The 13,236-nt window shown below is 37.8% G+C and overlaps 2 protein-coding genes and 1 pseudogene across 11 annotated transcripts in view; 1 reads left to right on the top strand and 2 right to left on the bottom strand.

The window, feature by feature from the left end:
• The window catches only part of SIRT1 (sirtuin 1), a 30,831-nt gene extending 21,514 nt beyond the window's left edge, over positions 1 to 9,317 (top strand). For all 3 annotated transcript variants that reach the window (XM_055324904.1, XM_055324905.1, XM_055324906.1), the window contains one exon: positions 7,208 to 9,317. In XM_055324904.1, coding sequence (XP_055180879.1) covers positions 7,208 to 7,536 — 329 coding nt within the window. In that variant the 3' untranslated portion in view covers positions 7,537 to 9,317. The remainder of the gene's footprint in view (positions 1 to 7,207) is intronic.
• LOC129509440 (60S ribosomal protein L7-like) lies at positions 229 to 3,083 on the bottom strand (annotated as a pseudogene).
• A 1,358-nt stretch (positions 9,318 to 10,675) lies between the features above and the next one.
• The window catches only part of HERC4 (HECT and RLD domain containing E3 ubiquitin protein ligase 4), a 137,140-nt gene continuing 134,579 nt past the window's right edge, over positions 10,676 to 13,236 (bottom strand). For 6 of the 8 annotated variants that reach the window (XM_055324895.1, XM_055324894.1, XM_055324896.1 and 3 more), the window contains one exon: positions 10,676 to 11,933. In XM_055324895.1, the coding sequence (XP_055180870.1) occupies positions 11,725 to 11,933 (209 nt within the window). In that variant the 3' untranslated portion in view covers positions 10,676 to 11,724. The remainder of the gene's footprint in view (positions 11,934 to 13,236) is intronic. The other 2 variants (XM_055324901.1, XM_055324900.1) reach the window with 2 other exon arrangements.

The raw sequence follows: 13,236 nt of genomic DNA, 5'->3' as shown, positions 1-13,236 counted from the left end.
ATGCTTACATGATAAGTGTAGTACTGTCATCATACAAAGTTACTACAACATTCTACCCTCCCTTCCTCTTTGGCAACCACCAGTTCTCTTTGAGTCTGTTTTGTTTTTTAGATTCCACATATAGAGGAAACCATATGGTATTGTCTTTCTCTGACTTACTATTATTTTTCATTTGAAAGTAGTCATTTATTAACTGACCAGATTACAAAAATAATCATGGTAGATACCTTAGTTCATCCTTCTAATAATAGCCTATTGATCTGGTCTTCCCTGTTGCGAGCATCTCCACTTTCTACAAAATGAGTGGTCTTTTTCTTCATTCCACCGCGTGGAAAAGATAATAATCTGAAGGGCCATAAAAGGTTGTTCGCTTCTTTGAAACGTTTTCCAACGGTATAGATCTCGTGAATCAGATCCTCCATGCAGATGATGCCATATTTACCAAGAGATTGGGCAATCAATGTGTTATCTGTCAGGGCAATTTGATTCCTATTGATCTTGCCATAACCACGCTTGTAGATCAATTCATTCACTGACTTCAGGTTTGGGTACCCCCATGCTATATATGCTATAATTCTTAGCATGTTAACTGAAGCCATTGAAGATCTGGCAAAGGCGAAGAAGCTGCAACACCTTTCGAACCTTTGGGCTCACACCACTGATACCTCTGATCCTGATGACAAATGCCAACTTGGGTTCTGCAGGCACGTAGAAGTTGCCAGCTTTTCTTGCCATCCTTGCCATTTGAATCTGTTCTGTATATCTGCCTGTATTCCTGTGGTAATGCTTAGCTTTTTCATAGATAAGCTTCCTCCTTGCCTTTGGAAGCATCTTTTGGGCAAACTTTTTTCTCAGACGATCTTCAACTCTGCGAAATTCCTTCGCTTTTTCTTAAGGACTTCTGGCACAGCAGGAACCTTCTTCTCTTCTGCACCCTCCGTGGATCCAGCCGGAAAAGAGTTGACTTCCTTTGCATGACATCCTCTAGGTCCATCTTTCACAAAAAGCAAGATTTTATTCTTTTTTATGGCTGAGTAATATTCCATTGGAGATATATATATATATGTATGTATGTATGTATGTATGTATTTTAAGATCTCATCCATTTTTCATGAGACACACAGAGAGAGGAGCAGAGACACAGGCAGAGGGAGAAGCAGGCTCCATGCAGGGAACCTGATATGAGACTCATCCCAGGACCCCAGGATCACGCCCTGGGCCAAAGGCAGGTGCTAAACTGCTGAGCCACCCAGGTGGTCCCTCCATTGGGTATATACAACACATCATCTTTACTCCTTTATTGATGGACATTTAGGATGCTTCCATATCTTGACTGTTGTAAGTAAATACTTAAGTGAACATAGAGGTACACAGATCTTTTCAAATTAGCTTTTTGCTTTCTTTTTTTTAATTTTGAGAGAGAGCATGAGCAGGGTCAGGGACAGAGGGCTGAGCAGAGAGCCTGATGTGGGGCTCAATCCCGGAACTCAAGGATCATGACCCAAGTTGAAGGCAGAGTTTAACAGACTGAGCCATCCAGGTGCCCCATGTTTTTTGCTTTCTTTGAAGGAAAATACCCAGAAGTAGAATGGCTGGATTTATTTTTATTTCTAGGTTTCTGTTTCTGACTTTTTAAGGAATTTCCATATTTTCCATAGTGGCTGCACCAATGTACATTCCCACCAGCTGTTCACGAGGGTCCCTTTTTTTTCCATATTTGTGCCAACACTTGATATTTCTTGTCTTTTTGATAATAGCCATTCTGTCAAGTGTTAGGTCATCTCATTGAGGTTTCATTCTGCATTTCCCTGATGGTTAGTTATGTTGAGCATCTTCATGTGTCTGTTGGCCATCTGTATATTGTCTTTGGGAAAAATGTCTATTTGGAGTCTCTGTCCATTTTTTCTTAAGATTTTATTTTTAAATAATCTCTACACCCCGTATGGGGCTCACACTCAACAGCCCCGAGATCAAGAGTCACATTTTCCACCGACTGAGCAAGCTAGGTGCCCCTATCCTATTCCAGGCCTCTGCCCATTTTTTAAACCAGTTGGGTGTTTTTTTATAGGAGTTTTTGTAGAATCTAGATGTTAACCTTTACTTGGACCTGTCATTTGCCAAGTATCTTCTCCCAGTCAGTAGGTTTCCTTCATGTGTAAAATTTTAGTTTGATGTAGTCCCAGTTTTGTTTTGTTTTTTTAAAGATTGTATTTATTCATCAGAGAGGCAGAGACCTAGGCAGAGGGAGAGAAGCAGGCTCCATGCAGGAGCCCCATGCGGGACTCGATCTTGGAACTCTGGGATCACGACCTGAGTTGAAGGCAGATGCTCAGCCACTGAGCCACCTAGGCATCACAGTGTAGTTCGTTTGAATTTTCAGGTCTTTCATGTATTTTGTGTTTATTTTTGTGTGTGGTGGTATGAAATGGTTGAGTTTCATTCAGTGTGGAGCTTTCTAGTTTTCCTAACACCATTGATTGAATAGACTGTCTTTTCCACATTGCATATTCTTGCCACCTTTGTCATAAATTAATTGACCAATAAGTCTGGGTTTATTTCTGGGCTCTGTCTTCTTTTCCGTAGATTTATGTGTTTTATTTTTGTGGTAATACCATACAGTTTTGATTACTGTAGCTTTGTAGAATAGTTTGAAATCAAGGAGCATGATCCCTCCTGTTTTGTTCCTTGTCAAAATTGCTTTGGCTGTTTGGAGTCATTGTTCCAGTTCTGTGAAAAATGGTATTGGTATTTTGATAGGGATTGCATTGAATCTATAGATTATTTTGGATAATAATATATGTTACTGGGATCCCTGGGTGGCACAGCGGTTTGGCGCCTGCCTTTGGCCCAGGGCACGATCCTGGAGACCCGGGATCGAATCCCACGCTGGGCTCCCGGTGCATGGAGCCTGCTTCTCCCTCTGCCTGTGTCTCTGCCTCTTTCTCTCTCTTTGTGTGACTATCATAAATAAATAAAAATTAAAAAAAAAAATGTTACTAAAAAAATATGTTACTAATAAAAAAATGTGGACATTTTAATAGTAATAATTACAATGTGTTTAAATTTGTGTTTTCTTCAGTTTCTTTTCATCAGTGTCTTACAGTTCTCAGAATATAGGTCTTTTACCTCCTTGGTTAAAATTATTTCTAGGTCTTTTAGTCTTTGATGGCAGCTATAAATAGGATTGCTTAATTTCCCCTTCTGGTACTTCATTATTAGTGTATAGAAAGACCACACACACACACACACACACACACACACACACAACACATAGGAACTGGGCAGCCCCGCTGGCCCAGCAGTTTGGCGCCACCTTCGGCCAGGGTGTGATCCTAGAGGCCTGGGATTGAGTCCCATGTCGGGCTCCCTGCATGGAACCTGCTTCTCCCTCTGCCTGTGTCTCTCTCTCTCTTTCTCTGTCTCTCATGAATAAATAAATAAAGTCCTAAAAAAAAAAAATAACACATCGGAACTCTTTACCAAGGAGTAGGGTGAAAAATCCTATTAAAAAAAAAATTCTTAAGGCACCTGGGTGTCTCAGTGGTTGAGCATCTATCTGCCTTTGGCTCAGGCCAGGATCCTTGGGTCCTGGGATCAAGTTTCACATGAGGCTCCCTGTGGAGGGCAGCCAGGGTGGCTCAGCGGTTTAGCGCCACCTTTGGCCCACAGCGTGCTCCTGGAGTCCCGGGACCGAGTCCCACGTTGGGCTCCGGGCATGAAGCCTGCTTCTCCCTCTGCCTATGTCTCTGTGTGTCTCGTGAATAAATAAAATCTTAAAGAATTCTTAGACATAACAATCTTGTACAACTTAAAACATTTCTATCCCATTCCATTTACAATATATGGTGTAAACTGACATTTTATGTCAATATATTACTACTTGTTCTAATCATTTGTTTATTTGAATAAGCCAATGTGCCTTTTCCATACCAGGCAGGCAGGCTGTTTTAAGTTCTGGATATACAGTGATCAGTCTGTTAATGTTTGTGTATAATTATAAAAATAGCTGATTAAACAAAATAGATGATCTTAAGAACTATAGATGCTACTTGGAGGGGATTATATAGAAGGTTTTCCAAAACCTAACTTCTGACTTTGGTCTTGAACAGTAAGTAAGGAGTTAAAACGGGACATCTTCCCAGGAGAAACTAGGAAAAGCATAGAAGACTGCTTATATTTGCAAATGTGACAAGAGTCAAAAATAGGAAAATTGCTGTTTAGGAGCACCTGGCTGACTCAGTTGGTAGAGCATGTGACTTTTTTTTTTTTTTTAAGATTTTATTTATTTATGAGAGACCGGGCAGGTGGGCAGAGGGAGAAGCAGGCTCCATGCAGGGAGCCGGACCTGGGACTCAATCCCAGGTCTCCAGGATCAGGCCCTGCACTGAAGGTGGCGCTAAACTGCTGCACCACCTGGGCTGCCCCAAGCATGTGACTCTTAATCTCAGGGTCCTGAGTTCAAGCCCCACACTGTGCATGGAGCTACTTAAAACTGCTGTTAGGTAAGTACTGGAATCTACTATATAACAAAGTCTGCCTATGTATTGGAAGACTTTTGTATTGGAGATTTCTTTTGAGTATCTTTTTTTTGACAGATGGGTAAAACACCAAAAACTCTTTGTCCCTAGAAACAAAGATTAAAACCTGGAGCAGTCCTCAGGTTTTTGTCTATCAATTTAGGACTTAAAAGGGAATTAGACCCGAGTTCTCAGATCTATCTTGGGGCAAAATTACTTAATCTGAAAACTGGCAGGGTGGGGGAGGGGGCGCCTGAGTGGCTCTGTGAAGCGACTGCCTCTTGATTTCAGCTCAAGAGGTTGTTGTCAGTTGTTGTCTCAGGGTCCTGAGATTGAGCCCTACTTCAGGCTCCACACTCAGCATGGAGTCTGCTTCAGGATTCTCTTAATTCCACCCTCCTCCCCTGTATTCTCTCTAAAATAAATCTTTAGAAAAATGGGAATAGGGCACCTGGGTGGCTCAGTGGTTGAGGTCTGCCTTTGGCTCAGGTTGTGATCCCAGGGTCCTGGGATAGAATCCCGTATCAGGCTCCCCACACGAAGCCTGATTTTTCCCGGTCTCTGCCTCTCTCTGTGTCTCTCTCATCAATAAATTTAAATCTTAAAAAGAGAACAAAATAGCATACACTTCAGCATTGTGAGAATTTAAAAAGATAACATGTAGAGTGTAAAATTCCAGCTTTTAGAAACAAATTACCACAGTAGTCCTTAAATTTTTTGTGGTTTTTCTGTTGGTAAGATCAAGGCTGAAAAGAAAGTGGGAGCATATATGAGGCAAACTTTAAATCTGTCTTGATGGTTCCCAAGAAGAGGCAGAACCAAACAGGTATGAGATTCAAGGGCTGAGAAATAATGTTCATCAGAGGGGCTAACACAGAATGAAAATAATGTTTTAGGGCAACTGGGTGACTCATTGGTTGAGCATCTGTATGCTTTTGGCTCAGGTTGTAATCAATCCTGGAGTCCTGGGATCGAGTCCCACGGGGAGCCTGCTTCTCCCTCTGTATGTCTCTGCCTCACTCTTTGTCTCTCTCGTGAATAAATAAAATCTTAAGCATTTTTTAGAAGCATGGGCCGGGATCCCTGGGTGGCGCAGCAGTTTGGCGCCTGCCTTTGGCCCAGGGCACGATCCTGGAGACCTGGGATCAAATCCCACGTCGTGCTCCCGGTGCATGGAGCCTGCTTCTCCCTCTGCCTATGTCTCTGCCTCTCTCTCTCTCTCTCTCTCTCTCTGTGTGACTATCATAAATAAATAAAAACTTAAAAAAAAATAGAAGCATGGGCCAAAAACTATAGAAAAGTGGACACAGCCATGTGCAAGGGCCCCTTAAAAGAATGAGGTTAAGAAATTCCAGATAGGTTTTCCTCTTAGCTAGAATACAGGTACTCTCATCCAATCATGGAAATTAACATTAAGTAGCTTAGAAAACTGAAGAGTACTGTGTATTCTTTGAAAATAGAAGGAAACATGTGGTTTTCACACTGTAATTTGTGATGTAGTGGAATGTGAAATCAATTTTGTGGATTCATATCAGAATTTTTATACACCCATATTAGGTTGTTGTAAAGTGAGAACCTGGGTCATGATCTTACAAAGTTTGAAAGCCATTTTAAAGAGAAACCTAGGTATATCTTCAGATAAGATCTACTTCAGATCAATTATTAGCCAGGCTTTTGTGAATCCTTCTGGCATATGGTGCAATAAATATGACATTTATTATAAGAAACAGATGAGTTAGAAGTTACTCTGTCTTATGAATTCAAAGGTAGAAAACATTTCACCATTAATATATTTATTTTTAAAAGATTTTATTTATTCATGAAACACACAGAGAGGCAGAGACACAACACAGGCAGAGGGAGAAGCAGGCTCCATGCAGGGAGCCTGATGCGGGACTCAATATGGGTCTCCAGGATGACGTCCTGGGCTGAAGGTGGCGCTAAACCGCTGAGCCACTGGGCTGGCCTCACTATTAATATTTAAGGTTCCTACTAACAGGTGCTGTTAACCTGGATCCATAGCTTAGGGGAGAGAGAATTGTCCTTACCAACAAAGGTCACATCTTAAACTGTGAATGCAAATTTGAGAGGGAATTGGAGTTTAACATCCAATGCTAGATCAGTGTTTCTCATACTTGAATATGTCTAGGATTCAGATTCAGTAGATGGGTGGTGGGGTTTGAGAGTCTAACTTTTCCTGTGATGCCATTGCTGCAAACTACATGTTTAAATAGGTGGTAAAGCCATTATGGAATCAAACCTTTTAATTCTAGGTTCATAAAGTTAAATAAAAATAACGAAGGTGTCTTGAAGATAGAATACAGGCGTTAGAGAAGTTCTATTCAGTGAACATGAATTGAGTAATGTAGGCCGGCCTTGATATTTTAGATCATGAGATCTGTTCAGAGGATTTCCTTAAGTAACCCTTCATTGAACATAGTTCTTTACTTTTCCAGATGAGGAAATTGAGGCATAGAGCTTAATTCCCCAAATTTATAAAGCTGGTTGGTGGCAGAACTAAGATTTGCAGCTAGGAGTGAGCACTTAGCAGCTTGTTTTTGAAGAACGCTACAGTAATAAGCCCCCTCGTAATAATGCTCAGGTTTAAAAGGCAGAGCTGGAACCTATAATCAGACTGTCTTTAAAAACTGGGAGTAACTTACCATTTCACTTTTATTACTGTATTTCAGGTAACCAGTATCTCTTTTTACCACCAAATCGTTACATTTTCCATGGCGCTGAGGTATATTCAGACTCTGAAGATGACGTCTTATCCTCTAGTTCTTGTGGCAGTAACAGTGATAGTGGAACCTGCCAGAGTCCAAGTTTAGAAGAACACTTGGAGGATGAAAGTGAGATTGAAGAATTTTACAATGGTTTGGAAGATGAAGCTGATGTCAATGAGAGAGCTGAAGGAACTGGATTTGGAATTGATGGAGGTGATCAAGAGGCACTCAATGAAGCTATATCCATGAAACAGGAAGCAACAGATACTAACTATCCATCAAACAAATCATAATGTAATAATTGTCCAGGTACAGGAATTGTTCCACCAGCATTAGGAATTTCAGCATGTCAAAATGAATGTTTACTTGTGAATTCAACAGAGCAAGGAAACCAGAAAGGTGTAATATTTATAGACTGGTAAAATATTGTTTTTTCATGGATAACTTTTAACTTCTTATTTCTGTACTTGTACACTCAACACTAACTTTTTTTAAAAGAAGGGTACTAAGTATCTTTAATCACATGTTGGTCAAGACTTTTCTTTTAAAGGTTCATTTGTATGATACATCCATATGTATATATAATTTTGTTCTTGCCTAGTGAATTTCAACATTTTAAAGTTTTCAAAAAGCCATTGGAATGTTAAATTAATGTAAAGGGAACAGCTTATCTAGACCAAAGAATGGTATTTTCACACTTTTCTTTGTAACATTGGTTTGAACTCCTTAAATGTCTGTTCTGCTAAACTTTTGATTCTTTATTAGCACACAATTACCTATTTTTAAACACTGGCATTTTCCAAAACTTGTGGCAGCTAACTTTTTAAAAATTTCATGACATGCAGTATGTATAGAGGGAAGTCAACAATATGTGGGAGAGCACTCAGTTGTCCTTGCTTTTTAAAGTAAGACTTGGTGCTAAGAGTTTCAGGAATACTGTATTGTTGAAGATGGCTTTTGTACTTCCTGTGGACATGTAATGTCTATATTGGCTCCTAAAACTAAGCTGAAAAAAAATAAATGCTTTGGAAATGTTTCAATTGCTTTAGAAACAATAGTCCCTGCCTAGGTACCCTTAGGTTCAAGAATATTTGCCCTTGTTTAAATATACCTATCACTGTGGTAGAGCTTGCATTGCTTCTTTCCCACAAGTATTAAACTGCCCATATGTGAATATGCAAAGCCTTTATGAATCTATAATAATGGTACTTCATCTGGGGAGAGTGTAATATTTTGGACCGCTGCTTTTCTTTTCCATTAATGAGGAGAGCAACAGGCCACTGATTACGGTTCCAAAGTACTGAGATGTTAATTATAACTCAGCCAGTAAGTACATGTCTCCTGTTGGGAGGATTTGTTTAATAGACATCAAACTGCTAGCCTGGTATTATGAAGATGAACATGGTAAACTTTTAATAGAATAGTTAGTAAATGAAACTAGTTCCTATAACATCTTTATTTAAAAGCTTAGCCTGCCTTAAAACTAGAGATCAAAGTTTTTCAGCTGCAGAAGCTTCTTAGCCTTTCAAAAAAAAGTTCATACTTTATAAAATTGCACAGAGCAATTTATTTTCCACACCTTCCCCCACATTACTCCCACATTATAAAGTATTCTTCCTAATGTTGCTTTAGTATTTATTACAGTTTTTAAAAAGGGTTTGAAATATAGCTGTTCTTTAAGGATAAAATATCCAGCCAGGACCATTACTGCCAGAGAGAAAAATTTTATTGAATGGCCATTATTTCCCTACCTAAAAGATGTTTCAATCTGAATTTATTTGGCTACACTAAAAAATGCAGTATATTTAGTTTTCCATTTGCATGATGTGTGTTTGTGCTATAGATGATATTTTAAATTGAAAAATTTGTTTTAAATTATTTTTACAGTGAAGACTGTTTTCAGCTCTTTTTATATTGTACATAGTCTTTTATGTAATCTACTGGCATATGTTTTGTAGACTGTTTAATGACTGGATATCTTCCTCCAACTTTTGAAATACAAAACCAGTGTTTTATACTTGTACACTGTTTTAAAAAGTCTATTAAAATTGTCATTTGACTTTTTTCTGTTAAATTACATTGCTCAAGGTATAAAATTTTAAAGAGAATTCTGAATCCAGGAGCTACAAACACATAATCGCTCTTACTAGATCTGAATGGAAGCCAGATATTTTCTCATTTACAGTCAACTCCATTATAGTCCTTACAATTTAGTGAACTCAGTATTTGCTTACCTTTTAATCTACAAAGCTCAAGATTATATATTAGCTATTTTTTAAACTAGGCTCCACACCCATTGTGGAGTCCACTGCAGAGATGGAACTTGAGACCCTGAGATCAAGACTTGAAACTGGGCCACCCAGGCACCCCTCTTGCTATTTTTTAAAGGAAATAACTTGAACAGTCTTAAATGGTATTTTAGTTTTCCACCATTAATCTCCTTATTAATGCTACTTACTGTATGTCTGCAGCAACAGAGGGAGAAGAGTATCAGACTTACCTAAATTAAGCCTTGTACTGTTGTGCTTCTGGATAAGAAGCCAGGTTCTTGTTAAAATATTTGTTCAAAGAAATCCATCTATTAATCCAAAGTGGCTATTTCACAGATCAGCTACATAAGCATAGAGATTACTAAAGAGAAAAACCATATGACACATATACATTTCATGTGTTTTCAATGTGAACAATCACTACCCTTAAGAAATGGATGCACAGGGAAACAATATAAAGAGTTTTCAGAGGGAGACTGTTACTTTGTGCTCAATTATCATATGTGAGAATACTGTTAAGGGCTTCCATCTATATGAAGAGATCCCTATGGCTTACTACTGGGAATTCTTAAGTTAAATTGAAAAGTATAGGTCCAAAATCTCTCCAAAAACCTTGGGCTCATTTGCATTTTGGGATTATGAATGTTTATGAAATTTTTATTTTTAAAAATTTTTTATTTTTTTAAAAGATTTTTATTTATTCATGAGAGACACAGAGAGGCAGAGACACAGGCAAAGGGAGAAGCAGGTTCCATGCAAGGAGCCTGACGGCCTCAATCTGGGGTCTCTAGGATCACGCCCTGGGCTGAAGGTTGTGCTAAACCACTGAGCCACCTGGGCTGCTCCTGAATGTTAATGAAATTTTTAAAGCGCCCTAACCGAGTCTGAGGAGCACCTAAGCTCAAACACTAAGTAAAGCAAACCTAGAAAACCACAGTAAAAAGTACAAATAGTCCCATATAATATAAAAGCCTCAACAATTCAAGTTTTGCTGCAAAATGAGATATGCAAACTATTTTCAGAGGAGTTATGGACTCTGGAATATAGCTAAGAAAACTGGAGACCTCTGTAAAACTGTGGGAACAGAAATAATCCAAAATTTAAAAGACCTTTCCCTGAGACATTGAGGAATCTGGAATTTTCTATGAGAACCACTGAAAGGTTAAATATTAAACCAATAAATCTTTATTACTTAAACATTTCACGGCATTTTAAAAAATAAGTTTAAAAAATAAATATTTGCATTATAGCAGAAAGTCACATGTGTTGCATCAACTCACTGTTACAGTTCATCACAAGAGATAACTAAGCATCAGCACCATAAAAATCGTGTTAAGATTTGTTTCTAAAAATTCAAGGAAATAATTCTAAAGCACTGAAAATTCTGAAATAAATACCAACCTGCAGCATCAGTAGTTTTTGGAAGCTATAAGCCAGCAGTTGGTTCTCCTAGTAGCCAGTTTCTATTCTTGGCAGCTATAGGACAACTTTTTTCCAGTACTAAATATTAAGCTTTCTGATAACCTCCCATTTATCAGTAGCATCTCCAGATTCACAAAAGCAAAGAACTACAAGTTATTTAGATAATTCCTATCTGTAATTTAGATTTGCACAAGGATATTTATTCTAGTAAAAAAGCAAAAACTGTGTTTCATCATGCTAATTTTTTGCTTTTATAGATTCTCATAAGATTTAATCATAATTATTAAACCTTTTAAATGTCAGCTCAGTTCAATTACAACCATAGAAACTGTACTGGTATCAGAACATAACTATTTTATTACAAAACTTAACATTATTTACAAAATGAAAAAATAATTGAATGACTATTGCAGGCCAAAGATAAAGGTTTTTCACTCAGTGATTGAAAATTAAGCAACATTTCCATGCATTCACACACCAGATCATTTGTGAAATATGCAAACTCTTAAAACTCATGTTAGTAAAACTTCAATGTATTCACAATACTTGTATGTTTATTGGAAGATGGCAAAAAAAATCCATGGTTCTGTACATTAAGTCTAATATTAACAGTTTGTTCATTTCCTTTAATATTTTTTGGCTTTCATGAATACTCATAGCATTGAACATTTTGCAAGTAAGAATTATTATAATAAGTACCTCTGTCACCTTGCTGAATTCATCACCACAAGAAAAACACAAATAATTAGTTTAATGCTTTTGCAATAAACTGATTAGTTATTTCCAAAGTTATATTAAACTGAAGCCTTCATTATGATCAATTGCTTGAATCAGCTTAGAGCGTAGAGTTTCTTTTTCGGTGTATTTTGGAAGATCCAGAAGATTAAAACAGGTATGGGAAACTGGGAGATATTCCTCACCACCTCCTGTTGACTGGATGACTAGTTTTAGACTCTTCATACCAAGAATAGGTATTCGATCACTACCTGTCAAAAATACTACCAAGAAAAAAAATCATTCAGCCAACCACTCTTATCAAAACAATGTGGAGTACCAAGGTACTTAGTACTATCACCATGGCAAACCTTTACATTAATTTTTGTTTTTAAAAAGATTTTATTTATTCATGAGACGCAGAGAGGCAGGCAAAAGGAGAAGCAGGCTCCCAGTGGGGGAGCCTGATGCAGGACCAGATCCCAGGACCCTGGGATCAAGCCCTGAAGCCAGAGGCAGACACTCAACCACTGTACCATCCAGGCATCCCTACATTATTAACATGTAATGTGGAAGCCTAACCAGATTTATGGAAGCATGATTTGAGACATACTAATTATGCATCCATACAATATTTTTTCTTTAAAAGTGTAATCTTAATGTTAGCACTTAAAAAATGTTTGATGAATAAATGACTATTATTCTTGACAAAACATTTGAGAGCCATTCTTTTGGAAAAAGCCATTTAGTCTATATATCAAATACAAAATGTAGGTTTGATTATTATTCCCTTTTTAATGTTTTTTTGGGCATTTCTGAACAAAAATTTATAATGGACAGCCAAAACTCAAATCACTTGAATGACGTGTCATTCTTAGAATATACAAAATAATCTAACTAAGTAAGATTCACATTTCAACTGTCAAAAAGGGATTGACCAAAAGATTCTTGGCAATAGCAGGAATATCAAATGGAGTGTCATTTCCTGATGAATGGATAAAGATGTGGTGTATACACACGATGGAATATTCTTCAGCCATTTTAAAAAATGAAATCTTACTTTCAAAGACATGCATGGAGCTAGAGAGTATTATGTTAAGCGAAATAAGTCAGAGAATGACAAACCACATGATCTCCTATGTGGAATTTAGTAAAGAAAACAGATGAATATATGGGAAAGGGGGAAAGAAAAAGGAGAGAGGAAAACAAGCCCTAAGTGACTCTTAATAATAGAGAACTGAGGGTTGGAAGGGAGGCGGGTGAGGGATGGGCTAAATGGGTGATGGGTATTGAGGAGGGCACTTGTTTTGATGAACACCGAGAATTTTATGTAAGTGATGAAGCACTGAGTTCTACTCTCGAAACCAATATTGAGCTGTACGTTAACTAACAAAATTTAAGTAAAAAAACCCCACAAAGGGAGTGTTATTCAATTAGAACCCACATCTGACAGATGAAAGACACATAGAAATTAGGATATAAATAAGTACTAAGTCCTAGAAAAAGTTCTTTCTACAGAAATTCCCAAAGTTTTGATATGGAAGCCAAAAGAAAAAAAAGGAAAAAAGCTATCCTCTAAAGATCTTT

This window comes from Nyctereutes procyonoides, unplaced genomic scaffold, assembly GCF_905146905.1.
Source record: "Nyctereutes procyonoides isolate TBG_1078 unplaced genomic scaffold, NYPRO_anot_genome, whole genome shotgun sequence".
NCBI lineage: Eukaryota > Metazoa > Chordata > Mammalia > Carnivora > Canidae > Nyctereutes > Nyctereutes procyonoides.
The sequence above is the reverse complement of the archived record's forward strand: the minus strand, read 5'-3'. Positions and strand labels throughout refer to the sequence as shown.